The sequence below is a fragment of the Amblyomma americanum genome, chromosome 3, assembly GCF_052857255.1.
Source record: "Amblyomma americanum isolate KBUSLIRL-KWMA chromosome 3, ASM5285725v1, whole genome shotgun sequence".
In the NCBI taxonomy this organism is placed as follows: domain Eukaryota; kingdom Metazoa; phylum Arthropoda; class Arachnida; order Ixodida; family Ixodidae; genus Amblyomma; species Amblyomma americanum.
The window spans coordinates 32,632,938-32,648,014 of NC_135499.1; the positions used below are offsets into that span (position 1 = coordinate 32,632,938).

Consider the following 15,077-nt stretch of genomic DNA (forward strand, 5'->3'; position numbering starts at 1 on the left):
TTGCCAGTTGTGGTTGTGAACGAGAATGGTGACCACATCGTCTCGGCGACAATCAAAACGAAATCCTCTGAAACGGCAGAAGAGGCGGCTATAGCCCTAGCCCTAGCACATACCCAAGGGAGCATCATCCTCAGCGATTCCAAAATGGGTATCAATAATTTCGCTAAAGGGCGAATAACAAACACCTCCCTTAGAATCCTTAACGCAACCAAATTCTCACCAAATTATTCCGAATTGATATGGGTCCCAGCCCATTCGGGGATCGGGGAACGAGGCAGCCCACATAAAGCCCGAGGTTTCGTCGACCGGGCAGTGGATGAGTCTGGCTCCCTGAATTTCACGAAGGACTCAATGATCACATATCATGATCTCACCAATCATTTTAAACTAGAGAGGAGAATTTTCCCCCCTCCAGACAAAAGACTTACTAAAGAACAAGAGGTTACGTGGCGTCGTCTACAGACGAGATCGATACGCACCCCATCACTCCTCGCGCACATTTATCCAGATCTTTACAACCCAAACTGCAAACACTGTGGCCAACGTGCTACCTACGATCACATCCTGTGGGACTGCAAAATAGAGCCACCTCCGGGTGATCTAGTTACAGCTCCTTCTCTCGAGCGGTGGGAGACCGTGCTGGCTAGCTCTGACCCCAGAACGCAAGTTTTGGCGGTGGAGTGGGCTGACAAGTCGTCGAGGGCTATGTACTCTCGACCACTTAACGCGACCTCTTGCCAAGCTCTTCCCGGCGAATAAAATGTTTTACAATCAATCAATCTGCTTCTACTGAAGCGCTTACAACATTTTCGACTAATTAAGCGGAAAAATATCAGATCAAATGATTTAACGAGGCTTTACCTTTTAAAGAATATTGTTTGCAATGCTCGCCTCGGCGGCCTAGTCGTGACGCTTTCCGCTGCCGAAAACAGATGGCGCCACTGCCGGTTCTCAGCGAAAAAGCGTCGTCTGCGGGTTTTGGCTCGCCGATCTCTCGTAGACGCTTACGTTTTCGCATCATGTGCGCCTGAACTAAGTAAGTACCATTGTCAAACTTGCTACGATACAAAAGTTACCATAATACGCAAGCTCTGTGTGCAGTTTCACCACAAATGAGCCAGCGGTTGAGGCGGAGGAATTTTTGAATGTGATAAAAACGCACAATACTGTATAGCTGGTTCTGCATGCCGCTGCCATGCGTCTAGGTAATGTAAAAAAAAAATTCTAGGAATTTTTCATCTGCAGTATCGCTTGACTATCACACACCGGTCCTGTAGCAATGTCTGTATGCTCGGAATCGGAAGGCTTCTGGATTTCCTCCGATGCGCCTCCACGAGAGACGCAATGAGAGCCAATTAACCCACGTATCATCGCCGCGTCGACTGCAGAACACAACTCGGGATCTATCAGCTCGACATTTCGCTCCCGTTGATTAGGTGCCGGTCCTTGCATGGTCGCAAATGTTTCGCACCTTCCTTTTCACCGTCTTTTTAGGCACAAGATGAGCTGGGTAATCTTCAAATAGTGTAGGCACAGCATCGCCCGGGCTTCAGGCGTGGCTTCTCTCGGGCAGGTTCGTTCATGACGCTGTTCACCGTAATCTTAAAAGATCTTTCGATACAATCGTTCTCAAAATGTTTTTCGCACACGACAGCCTCCGGTGTCAGCCTTCTGTCTGCCCTCTTGATCTTAATTTCCCATTCAGCAAGCCGTGCTGGGTCCGCCGGTGCAGTGAACAGACACCTTTTCTTCGTTAGACCGATAACCGCTTCGACAGAACGGAACAAAACACGTCCTCTCTTTGCATTACCTCTTAGCCTTTCACATCTCAGGACGTTTTTGCTCACGTTTAGCGTCTTCCAGCTTCACAATCGAAGAAATGATGCCTGTCAAACATTGATTTCACACGCACTAAGCAATCGCGCGAGGCTGCGGCATCGGCGCGACAGCCGACGTCAGGCGCACCCACTCGACCGGCAGCGCCCCTTGCGGCCTCTCCGCGCAGTCATCGCGGCGGGGGGCCAGTGACTCTACCCCAGTAGCTCTATGGCCTCCCCCTCCCGTTAGAAACGCGCGCGCTGCGCACACTAGCCAGTATATTTCTAGGCACTATAGTACTTTCCATTCTGAGCAGTTATCGCCTTTGAACGAATTTTTATTTTTATTTGTTTCAATCAATTTGTTTATCAATTACACTACCAAACAATGGTTTTTAATTCTGAGCATTTTGACGCCTCTGAACCTCCTTTTTTTAATTTTACATTTCTTTAATTCATTAGATAAAAATCAGTTGCTGGGCGAGTTGGTACTTCATGCTTACATTCACAGCGCAAAGACAAAACACGGACTTGAGGGGAGACACCCATAGGAGACACCACAGAGCGCCGACTTCAACAACGTTTATTGCTGCGCGCAGCGACTTACAGCGGGCATGCGCAGCAACGAGAAGGAAAGTCATGTGAGACTGGTAGCAGCGCCAGCCCGCAAAGGGAACACATCATCACAGGTACAAGGAAGACAACATAAAGCTAAAACCTAAAAGTCAGGACGCAAACAAGAACAAAAACCATGATACCCTAGTTGGAAATTCCCAAGACCCGACGTTCTTTATCACTTAACAACACCGAAGGGGTGCTGACACAATAATCTCCTTTTTCTGCAATCTCACCAGCCTCTGCTATCTCCCTGGCAGTTTTGCTGACATACTTATGAAGAACTGTTGTTTTTCCCAAAAAAAGGACCACGTTCCTTACACTGTTGGCAATCAGGGCAGTGTATGCCTAGATGACGGGATGCCAGTTTGGCCAACGTAGGCTCGGCCGCAGGGCAATTAAAGGTATAGAGTACACTACGTTTTTTGCGCACTCTACAAAAAGGTTGCCTGTGCCTAACAGTGCAGGAATCGCTGCCAGTAATGGTAAAATATTTACCCTCTTGCACAGTTTCGACAGCTTCTCTGGTGCGGAAAACACCACATGCACACCTGCTCTTTTCCCTATTTTTTTTGAGCTGGTGGGCGACGGTGTGCATGTAGTATACGGTAGTCGCCACATTTTTCTTCCAATTTTTGTCAGTCCCAACGGTGTCCGGCACTACTTCCCTGCTTTCTTTGAGCATGTTCTCGGCAACCGATAACAAATAAGAGTGAACACGGGTAGTCTCTCCTCAAGTCCGTGTTTATTTGTCCTTTGCGCTGTGAATGTAAACATTAGATAAAATGATTTTATTAACTCGTCATCGCAGCTATCACGTACACCAATTAATCGATCATCAATCACTATAGGACCATGTATACATTACGATTTTCTTTACGCTGCCCCCGATATAGGTGCTATGCTCAACCGTATGACACGATATCCGGAACATTCTGGGGCAAACGGTTGGCACGATATGGTTTTTCTTTTACGCAGCCCCTGATTATTTCCGACACGCGTGGTGCCGACCACGCCGACTACTTCCCGGCCGAGCGAGCTGTATATGCTGTCGCGTAAAAAGCCAAGCATCGTGGAAACTGCCACCGTGAACCTATTAATTAGGGGATGGTTCGGACTTTCATCTGTCTATGATCGACATTCCTATCCCCTTGGAGCTTGGAAACTCAGAGACACCAGAAATAGTACAAATTTAAGGAGACGTAGGAGACACGTACAATATCGATCCTTCCTTCATAAAGACGCACATGAAGGGGACTTTCGGAACAATAAACGAGGACCCGAACTATACGGTGCTTGTAATTTATCACTGGCTGTCCACTTAGGTCAGCTGCAGGGGCCTGCCGACTGGCACCAACTTGGCCATTTTCACTGCCGGGAGATAGCCGTGAGTTCAAAAGAAAAGGTGGAAATAGAACGCGCGTCGCAGCCACCGCGTGTGCCAATTAAAGCAGCTGCAAGCCCTAGCTCCGCAAGGTCTGCAGGGGAGTTGTAAGAAGGCAGTCGGTCTGCATGAGCGTGAATGTTGCTGAAATAGCCTGTTGAGCCTCCGATACAGTGTCAGTATATTAGTTGCATACGCAGCAAAGCGGAAATTCGGGCGAGTTGGTGTGTTCATTCTTACTCACAGCGCAACACGAACGGGACACGAGATGAAAGACTGACACAAACAATTAAGCGCTGGCTATTAGTTGGTTTTTTATTGAAGAACGAAAGGCGTATCTATACAGACATATTGAACTACTTATAAAAAAATAGTTGCATATGCGAACTATACAAGCTATCACGCGATGCATGGGCTCAGTGACAATTAATCCTTCATGGTGCCGATAAAACCACGTGGGAGGGACATATATAGTCTGATATTTGGCCAACGTTAGTCTTGGTCCTTCGTAGAGGCGTAGGCCTTGGTCATGGCGTTTCAGACCATAGCAAATAGAGGAGGCAATGTTCAGACCCTTGGAAGAGCTGCCGATCGCCCGTATTAAGGCTCATTACATTAGTTTCGGTTTTTGTTTTGTTTCTTTGTATGTTGAATAGATTCTGTATTCTGACTGCTTTAGCGCTGTAGCCTTAGCAGAGTACCAACAATAAAACTCAAAACATCTTACACAGATGTTTGCCAACAGGCGTTCTGCTACCATAGTTTCGCTTTTGCCAACTTTGATTTGAGTTGCTGGTGCCCTTTCATGTGAACGTCGCGCGTCTCTCAAACGTTTTACCTCGTAATTTCATTGCTTTGGTTCGCCTGAGTGTTATTGTCCCGGCCGATAGTCCTTTGTCTCTAGATCCGTCTTTTTTTAAAAAAGAACTTTAGGCATAACCACCAAATTTAAGTATGAGAGAACTTGTTGCTGGGCCAGTTGGTTTTGGTTCATTCTGAATTATTTAGGGCGCAGAGACAGGACGAAGATATAAACAGGTAGGTGAAGGTAGGCGACTCGTCCTGTGTGTTTCTACCTTCGTCAGCTGTCTTTGCGCACTAAATAATTCAGAACCACCAAAGTACAGTGAACTAGAACACTAGAACATATGTTCTAGTTCACTGTAACCAAAGTACCCGAAGTCCAAAACCATGTCTAGCCACCATGGCTTAGTCGTAAGGCGCCAAGCCACACCAAAGACGCAAGACGATCCGTTTGAAGAACGAAGGCACGAAGTCATGGCTCAAGCGGACTCGCAAAACGACACCGGTAGGATAGATTTTGCGAGCAGTACGTGCTGCACGCACTGTCGCGCGTGGTCACACTCGGGGAAATACATCCTTGCCGCGAGCCGTTGCAGTAGACGTGCTTCCAACCGCGTGTCCCTTGTCGGCATGGCGGGGCGAGTTGGTTGACCCAGACAAAAGCGTAGCATTGCTGCATTTCAGTCTTTTCCTCTGCTGTGGGACTGTCGGTGAAAACACCATTCCTCTCTGCTCCAGACTTGCTTAGGCTGTGCACCAAGCTGTCGTCGTTGGGGCGTTCAGGGGTCGACGTTCGGGGTTGGTTGCTTTCTCTGGTGAACTAGCTCAACAAGTATAGCCCTTACCCTGCATTACTTGTGCCTTGTCACGGGTTCTGTCCTGAACAGAGTGATTGTTGTGAGCGAAATGCATAAACGCCCGTGCACTCGTGCGATCACAGTTCATGAAGGAGAACCTGTCGGAAGAACTGCACTGCGCTGACAGGCGCGTGCGATAGAGAAAGGACGCGTCTTGGCCACATCGTTCTCTTTGTCGTTAGCGCAGTGCCGTTTCTTCTAACATGGCGCACCTTGGAGCTGCAACCCGTTGACTACCGCGTCCCTTGCGTGGCTTTGTGCTCGTTATGGAACCTTTGCAAGGAAAGTTTTCGGAAGTTGGCAGACCGAGATGGTAGCCTCCTATTACTTCAGAGAAGCTTCAACAGTCGGACAGGTGCGTAGTGCAAACAAGACGTGCATAAGAATCAACAGGGCGAGTGCTGCGCACAACCTCACTCGCTGCTTAGGCCAGCGGTTCTCGAGCACTAATTTCTTGAAGTAGAAACACAAGGCACACATGACAGGATGGGCATAGTGAACAAGTATCATCTGCTGCGTGTAGTGTTGAAACAATGTTCTTGTGAGATGTGCGCACCTCCTGATGCGTGCATTCTCTCACCCATGTGCTATGCTTCTGGCAGCTGCATCTCCACAGGGGTGAGAGTTGACAGGAAGCTGTGCTAGCCACCTTTTAGGCCATGAAGAAACAACTACCCAGCAAGAAGTCCTTCTAGGTTCTCTGAGTAGTCGGGTGCCATATTGCTGCATGTGACATCACTGTCTGCAAACCCCCAAATTTTAAACTAGTCATTGTGCTGTTTGTTGGAACTTGTAGTGAAGTTTTGTGCTAGTATGATTGGAGGGCTCAGGCCCTGCACAGCTTTGAGGGCAGATGAGTCGCAGTAGCGTGGCAGAGAAAGATGTTGCTCATGCACACACTGATTACTCTGAATGAAAAACACTGCAAAAGATGGGATGGGAAAGCTTACATAAGTACTGCTGTGCATTTACTGCGTGAGCGCATTTAAGTACATGTGAAAAACGAACCACCTAAAAGAGTAAAATAAGTATGAGCAACTGAAACCTGTCATTCATTCAGGAATTAAAATAAGCAGATTTCCCCTTCCACTTAATGATAGACACAAAAATTTCCCGCATTCAAGTGCTTGAGCATGGCGCACTGTTCAAAGGTTGGCAAGTTTCTACTTTTTTGGTAGATGGGAGAGGCCTTTGCCCTGCTGTGGGCATAGTCGGGATGATGATGATGGAAGGTGTATTGTTTGTTTGAATATAAGTTGAAACCACAGATTGGTAAGGTCTCAAATTAGCCTAGATTTGAAGAGGGAACGGAAGAAACTAGTGAAGCGAAAGCTTATTAACGAGTTAGCGGTAAAAGTAAAAGTAGAGGAATTCAGGATTTCGCTGCAGAACAGACATTTGCCTTTAACTGAGGAAGGCGATCTTAATGTTAAAACAATGAATGACAATATTACTGCTATCATTACGGAGTGCGCCGTAGAAGTAGGTGGTAAGATGGTTGGACAGGATACCGGCAAGCTATCTCAGGAGACGAAAGATCTTAAGAAACGCCAAAACACGGAGGTGTCCAGCCCTCGAGACTAAATAGAACTAGCACAGCTATAGAAGTTAATAAATAAGTGCAAGGTAGCCGACATAAGGAAGTTTAATGTGGAGAGAATCGAGCATGCTCTAAAGAACGGAGCTAGCCTAAAAGCGGCGAAGAGCAAACTAGGCATAAGTAAAAACTGGATGTATGTGCTAAGAGACAATGGTGGCAATGTCATTACGAATATGGATAAGATAGTCAAAGTAGCCGAAGAGTTCTACACAAGTCTATACAGTAGCCAATGTAATGAGAACGTTGATGAGAGAGACTGTAGCGAACATCAATGCGTCATCCCATCAGTAATGAAAGAGGAAGAAAGCCTTAGGAGCAATGACCGCTGCCGCTGTGGCTGAGTGGTTATGCCGCTCGACTGCTGGCCCAAAAGACGCGGGTTCGATCCCGGCCGTGGCGGTCGAATTTCGATGGAGGTGAAATTCTAGAGGCCCGTGTACTGTGCGGTGTCAGTGCATGTTAAAGAACCCCAGGTGGTCGAAATTTCCGGAGCCCTTCACTACGGCATCTCTCATAGCCCGAGTCGCTTTTGGATGTTAACCCCCATAAACTAAACTAAACCTTACGAGCAATGCAAAGGGGAAAAGCAGCTGGTGAGGATCAGGTAACAGCAGATCTGTGTAAGGACGGAGGGGAGATTGTGCTAGAAAAACTAGCCATCCTGTATATGCAGTACCTTATGACCTCGACCGTACCAGAGGCTTGGAAGAACGCTAACATTATCTTAATTCATAAGAAAGGAGCCGACAAGGACTTGAAAAATTACAGGCTGATCAGCTTACTGTTCGTTGCCTTCAAGGTATTTATTACGGCAATGGCTAAAAAAGTCAGGGCAACCTTAGACTTCAATCAACCAAATGATCAGGCAGGCTTTCATAAAGGATATTCCACTATAGATCATATTCACACTTTCAGTTAGGTGATAGAGAAATGCGCAGAATATAACCAACCCTTATATATAGCCTTTATTGATTACGAGAAAGCATTTGACTCAGTGGAAAACTTGGCAGTCATGCAGGCATGCGGTATCAGGGTGTAGAAGAGGCTTATATGAAATTACTGGAAGATATATATATAGGAACTGCACAGCTACCATAGTCCTCCATAAAGTCAGCAATAAAATTCCAACAAGGAAGGGCGTCGGGCAGGGAGACACGATCTCACCAATGCCATTCACCATGTGCTTATAGGAGGTATTTCGAGGCCTTAATTAGGAACAGTTGGGGATGAGAGTTAATGGAGAATACCTAAATAACCTGCGATTCGCGAATGACATTGCCTTGCTTAGTCACTCAGGAGGTGAACTGCAAATCATGATCAATGAGTTATACAGGCAGAGCAGAACGATGGCTCTAAAAATTAACATGCAGAAAACCAAGGTAATGTTCAACAGTCTAGCAAGGGAACGACAGTTCACAATAGGCAGCGAGGGGCTGGAAGTGATAAAGGTCTACTTAGGGCAGGTAGTGACAGCTGATCCGGATCATGAGAGGGAAATAATGAGAAGGATAAGAATGGGGTGGAGCACATATGGCAGGTTCTCTCAGATCATGTATGGCTGTTTACCAATATCCCTTTAGAGAAAAGTATACAACAGCTGTATATTACCAGTACTCGCCTACAGGGCAGAAACATGGAGGGTAACGAAAAGGGTTCAGCTCAGGTTAAGGAAAACACAGTGAGCTATGGAAAGAAAAATGACAGGTGTAACGTTAAAATAGGGTCATTAATTAAAAGACGAGCGCATAAAACTGGGGCGCAGACAGAGAAGAAGAGAGGACGAGCGCTAAACATCAACTGAAGTTTTAATGCGAGAAAAAAGGTACATAAATGCATTTTGAGTGGTGCATGCGCACACTGGGCTGAGACAGTACACGCACAATCTAATCAAATCGGGGCAAAACTATTCCTTAGATACATTTTGAGTGGAGCATGTGCACACTGGGCTGAAACAGTACAAGCACATTCTAATCAAAATGGGGGCAAACTATTCCTTAGGTACATTTTTTCTTTTTTGGACAAGGCAAGTGATGTTGTGCTTACACAGTTACCTCCTTCCCTGTTAATGTGATAAGCCTCACAAATCTCACGCCCCAACCTTGTGCCTCCCCTACCAAGCACACACGTGGCATCAAACGCCGGCACGCACCCGCACCGCTTACAATGCTTGGCCAAATGGCCGCCCCCCGCCAACGAATCTACCAGTGTGCGGTGCTCTCGTAGTCGTTTGTTTAGGCAGCGGCCAGACTGCCCCACATAGCATCTACCGCAGGAGAGAGGTATGCGGTATACGATACCAACAGTGCAAGGTACAAACTTGCATTCGTGCTTTATGGTGCAGACCGGCTTTTTCTTTTCATTTACGGCTTTGCACATGCGCACCAGCTTTTCGGGGGCAGTGAACAACACGTCCACGGCCACACTTCTCTCCAACTTTTCTCAGTTGGTGCGATAACTGGTGGACGTACGGTATAGCTGTACGCCTCAGCCTTATGCAGCTTTTTTCGGCTGCCATGCCATTGCGGCCACCTGCCCTGATTTCTTTCAGGAGGCATTCCGCCACAGCCGTCACAGTATCTTTTGGAAAACCATCGTTCCGCAACCGGTGCACTTGCGTCTCCAAACCGGCTGAGAAAAGTTGGAGAGAAGTGCGGCGTGGACATGTTGTTCACTGCCCCTGAAAAGCTGGTGCGCATGTGCAAAGCCGTAAATGAAAAGAAAAAGCCGGTCTGCACCATAAAGCACGAATGCAAGTTTGTACCTTGCACTGTTGGTATCGTATACCGCATACCTCTCTCCTGCGGTAGATGCTATGTGGGGCAGTCTGGCCGCTGCCTAAACAAACGACTACGAGAGCACCGCACGCTGGTAGATTCGTTGGCGGGGGGCGGCCATTTGGCCAAGCATTGTAAGCGGTGCGGGTGTGTGCCGGCGTTTGATGCCACGTGTGTGCTTGGTAGGGGAGGCACAAGGTTGGGGCATGAGATTTGTGAGGCTTATCACATTAACAGGGAAGGAGATAACTGTGTAAGCACAACATCACTTGCCTTGTCCAAAAAAGAAAAAAGGTACCTAAGGAATAGTTTGCCCCCATTTTGATTAGAATGTGCTTGTACTGTTTCAGCCCAGTGTGCACACACTCCATGTATCTAAGGAATAGTTTTGCCCCGATTTGATTAGATTGTTCGTGTACTGTCTCAGCCCAGTGTGCGCATGCACCACTCAAAATGCATTTATGTACCTTTTTTCTCGCATTAAAACCTCAGTTGATGTTTAGCGCTCGTCCTGTCTTCTTCTCTGTCTGCGTCCCAGTTTTATGCGCTAGTCTTTTAATTTATGATGACATACCAACTAGCCCAGATTTCCGCATTGATAGCGTTAAAATAGGGAAGCGGGCAGAGTGGGTGTGGAAACAAACTTGGGTTAATGACATCCTAGTCGAAATCAAGAGGAAGAAATGGGCTCGGGCAGGGCATGTGATGCGAAGGCAAGATAACCGCTGGTCCTTAAGGGTAACGGAGTGGGTTCCAAAAGAAAGCAAGCGTAGCAGGGGGCGGCAGAAAATTAGGTGGGCGGATGAGATTAAGAAGTTTGCAGGCAAAGGGTGGATGCAGCTGACAAAAGACAGGGTTAATTGGAGAGACATGGGAGAGGCCCTGCAGTGGGTGTAGTCAGGCTGATGATGATGACAGTTATGCAGCATTGACTTTGTTAAGTACTGCACGCCACAGATGCCATTAACATAGAAAAGTTACACACAGCTACTGCAATGCCTCTCCAATTAACTCTGTCCTGCACCAGCTACAGCCATCGCATCCCCGCAAACTTCTTAATCTCATCCACCCAGCTGACTTTCTACCGCCCCTTGCTATGCTTGCCTTCTTTTGAAATCCAATGCTGTCCTTAAGGCACAAGTGGTTCATGATTAAACTGCGCGAAAGAAATAACGACAAAGAGGAGAAAACACGTAAACACACAGAGCGCAGGCTTCCAACTTTTATTCGAAAAACGCTTCGAGCATTCTTTTTACACGCACCAACCCACCACATGACACATCCAGGATCCAACACAGCAGATAAGTTTAAAAGTTTAGTAGAGCCAATCTGGAGAACCAGCCTAAAAAACCCCGGGTGTGTGCAAGCCTAAACACCCTTGATACCTAGATAAAAGGAGAGAGGAAGATAAAAACCTGACGGTGAAACCAAAAATTCAAAGAGAATGAAATTGAAGATGGCCTAACCATGTATTCTGAGTGAAAACTTACTAAGCAGAGGGTTGAGACGTGAAACCAACAGTAACAACAGTAAAAGATGAAGGTGCAAGCACTAAAAAGTACGCAGAAAAGCATAAAACGAAACCATATGAATAATACAAAACGATTAACAAGGAGGCTAAAACCATGAAACCAAGAGTGAATTATGGAAACAACAATAAACAAAGGTAAAGGTGACGCAAAAATGACAAAGGCTAAAACCAGACTGAGATCTATGAAGGATGGAAACAACAAGTAACAAGAGTAAAGGTGCAGGGTTAAAAAGGACAGTTTTAAGTGTTACGTTCTAAAAACGAGATTTCTAGAAACGAGAACACGTTTGCAATCTGTCTATCAATTCGGGAGGCAATTTAGCTTTACATTGTAAAAAGTGCTAAAAAAGTGATTGCCACCCGTTTCTCGAAAGCACAAAGTTCCTCGCTACGGCTAAAACCAAAACAGAAAGGGAAATAATTGAGGCCTTCTTAATTGCAAAGAATGTGAACAATTGTGTGAGAACATCGTCCAATCTGCTTTCGAATAAAGAAATCTCGTTTTTAGAAAGTATCACTTAAAGCTGTCCTTTTTAATCCTGCACCTTTACTGTTGTTACTTGTTTCCATCCTTCATAGATCTCAGTCTGGTTTTAGCCTTTGTCATTTTCGCGTCGTTTTTACCTTTGTTTATTGTTGTTTCCATAATTCACTCTTGGTTTCATGGTTTTAGCCTTGTTGTTAATCTTGTTTTGTATCATTCATATGGTTTCGTTTTTATGCTTTTCTGCTTACTTTTTAGTGCTTGCACCTTCAACTTTTACTGTTGCTACTGTTGGTTTTTTTAACTTGAATTGACGGTTTTTTTAACTTGAATTTATCGAGTAAAATTTCTTATTTAGCAAGACATTAATGCAACAAGATAGGTGATGTGTTGTACACTTTGTTTTGTGGGACGCAGGAAGCCACAAGTCGAGACTATCCAATTATTGTCATTAAGGAAGGATACCCTGTCAGAAAGTTGTGTTTGAGTTTGATGGTTCAGTGTTCTGAATAGATCGTGTTGTAGTTGATGGCTCATTGAAAGCATGTCTGGCAAGGAATGGTTCAAATGGTCACCAAGAATTAAAAGAAAATATAACTTTTTCCTATACTTTGGCAGCATTCAGTTCTTTCTCTTACTGAGCAGGTTGGCTCCTTATGATAACGGAGTAAAAATATTGGACATATTTCATGTTTATTGATCACAGGCCTGCTGTGCACTGCATTGAAGTCAAAGGCTTGGTTTTACACGTAGGGTGGTAAAATACACAGTGCAGGCTGCGCCCAACTTCGAAATGCACTGGTTCATGCATATGGCTCTGGATGAGGGCATGCTACAGTGAATGCATTACTGAGAGCTCAGTCGAGGTCATTTCTACTAGCATCTCGGTAGCAAGTTTCAATTATTGGACATGAAAGATTTTTAATCTGGTCGGACACCTCCAACATAGGTTCACATTAAGCACTTTGGAGGAAGTTCCACTACAAGACCACTGCAGTCCATTGTGACACCTATTGAGGATAAGAGAGAGGCAGCCAGCATGTGTATTCTTGGGTAGTGTACATGAGGTTTGTTGGCACTTTTTCTCTGTGTGGCATTCTTCTTCTCGAAGGGGCAGACAATTGGAGCCCATTCTTTGATGTGCATGTTCAGTTTGGAAACTAAATCTTGCACACCTCAAAGAAAGGGAAGAGAAGGGGTCCAAGCGAAATGGGTTGGGTCATACGTGTGGTAATTTTCAGTGGGTATTCACACTAGTCAAGGCCGTCCCTGTGCACTAAGACTAAAATGATGGAATTTATTGAATCACGACCCTGAAATGTTCAATTGCTGGTGTCAATAATGACGTTCACTCCGATTTGCGAACTGACCAGGCTGTCTGGGTAAACCTATATTTTTGAGCAGAAGAAATATCCTGATGGTCACTTGCCACTCTGTCACATACATGCATGCTCAGTGCATGTAACTCTTGAGCATGAGACACTGTGTCACTGTTGAGGCTTGTGATTACGTGTCTGGGAGACACATCCCTGTTCTGTCTGCAGCTTTCTAATTGGGCATCTTTAAACTGGGAAATTCTGTGCCTGCTGGCCTACCTCCTCTCTTTGTTTGACATCCTGCGGACATGCATGAGTGGAAATGGAGGGGACATTCATTCAGCAAATAGAACTCCAGTTGCAGCGTGCAAGTTGTGTAACCAAACTAAAAAAAATGGTGATCGATTTGTGCAGTTAGACCGAATGCAAATTATGTGCACTAGCAGTTTGGTTTTCACTCCACAGTGCTCATGGATGGCAGCTGTTTGGATAGCGATAATGGCTTAATGTACGCAATGTGTGCAGAATCGGTCATTCTCTACATTTGTAGATTCCTGAGAATCTCCCTGCCACTCCTGGCGCAGTGGTGCAGCAGTCAAGCGATGCGCCACTGCCCTGCGATGGCAGGCGTTGCCATTGGTGGGAACTGGGTTGTTTGGGTTGGGTTGCGACCCAGGTTGCTTTTCCTGAGCAGCCTCTCATGATTAATTGAGCTGCCGCCTGACACGGTGGGCAGGTGAGCAGCCTGCCACGAAACTGGCTTCAGACAAACATGCAATGGCTATATGCATGGAATGGCCACTGTAAGTGCTAGCACACTAAAATGTAGTAATTGAAGTAAAAGTTGTGTGTGTAAAACTAAAGCTCACTTACTGTGTTGGTTATTATCTAACAAGTTCCATTAGAAACAGGATACGAGATAAAATGACATTTGCTTTGTTTTTAAAAAGCACTCACTGTCTGAATACTCAAGCCCATGCTGATCATTGGATGTCATGTCAGCCACATCGTAGTTGTGGTAACTTGCAGTGTGAGATGACCATTGTCCAAGGTATGCTATGCTGCACAGTTTATGGGCTGATTACGTGCAGCAGTGGCTCGGTGGATGTGGCTCTTGGCAGCTGATCCCAAGGTCGTGGAGCAAAATCCTGGCAGAAGTGGCCACACTGCCATCTCTGTGCTGTGCACTGTTGGTGCATATTGAAGAACCTCAGGCGGTAGAAATCAATATGGAGCCGACCACTAGAGTGTCCTTGTACTTTTTAAGGCGCCAAAACCACACACACAAGAGAAGAGTACGGGGCAGAGCGCCACTCACAACTGGTTTAATTTGCAGAAACCACATACATGCATATATATACAGTCAGCCAGCACCTGCGCTAGGAACATATTCACACATCAAGCCATATACACGATAAGCATCACTCAAAAAACTGTTTTTCCACCTTGCACAAAGATATTGATGTTTCGTTAATGCACAAACTGCCTTTCTTTCTGGCGCAGAATGCTTCGATCAGTTCTCTTGCTTTTACATTGCTACTCCTGGCCAGAATCCGCACCATTGAAAAGCATGGCTCACAAGAGCGTGAAGGGCAGGATTTGATATGCTTAGGTAAATTTGGGCCCTCTATTTGGTTTCACGTTTCTTTCGTGTTCCCTGATTCACTCATCGACACAGCGCCCAGTTTGTCCTATATAGAAACGACTGCACAAGAGGGGAATTTCGTAAACCACCCCTTCGGTACATCTCATAAATGGTCGCCCATGCTTCGTACTGCTCTGTCCCGTACTCTTCTCTTGTGTGTGTGTGTGTGGTTTTGGTGCCTTAAAAGTACAATGATCAATTACCAACTAGCCCAACAAGAAGTTCTCTTAAACTAGACTGCCCATTAAAC

General features: G+C 45.9%; 1 protein-coding gene across 1 annotated transcript in view; it reads left to right on the forward strand.

The window, feature by feature from the left end:
• Positions 1-5,039: 5,039 nt before the first annotated feature.
• LOC144124506 (proteasome adapter and scaffold protein ECM29) overlaps positions 5,040-15,077 on the forward strand; it is a 409,805-nt gene continuing 399,767 nt past the window's right edge. Inside the window, 1 exon segment of the mRNA XM_077657223.1 lies at positions 5,040-5,125. Within this exon segment, the coding sequence (XP_077513349.1) occupies positions 5,095-5,125 (31 nt within the window). The 5' untranslated portion in view covers positions 5,040-5,094.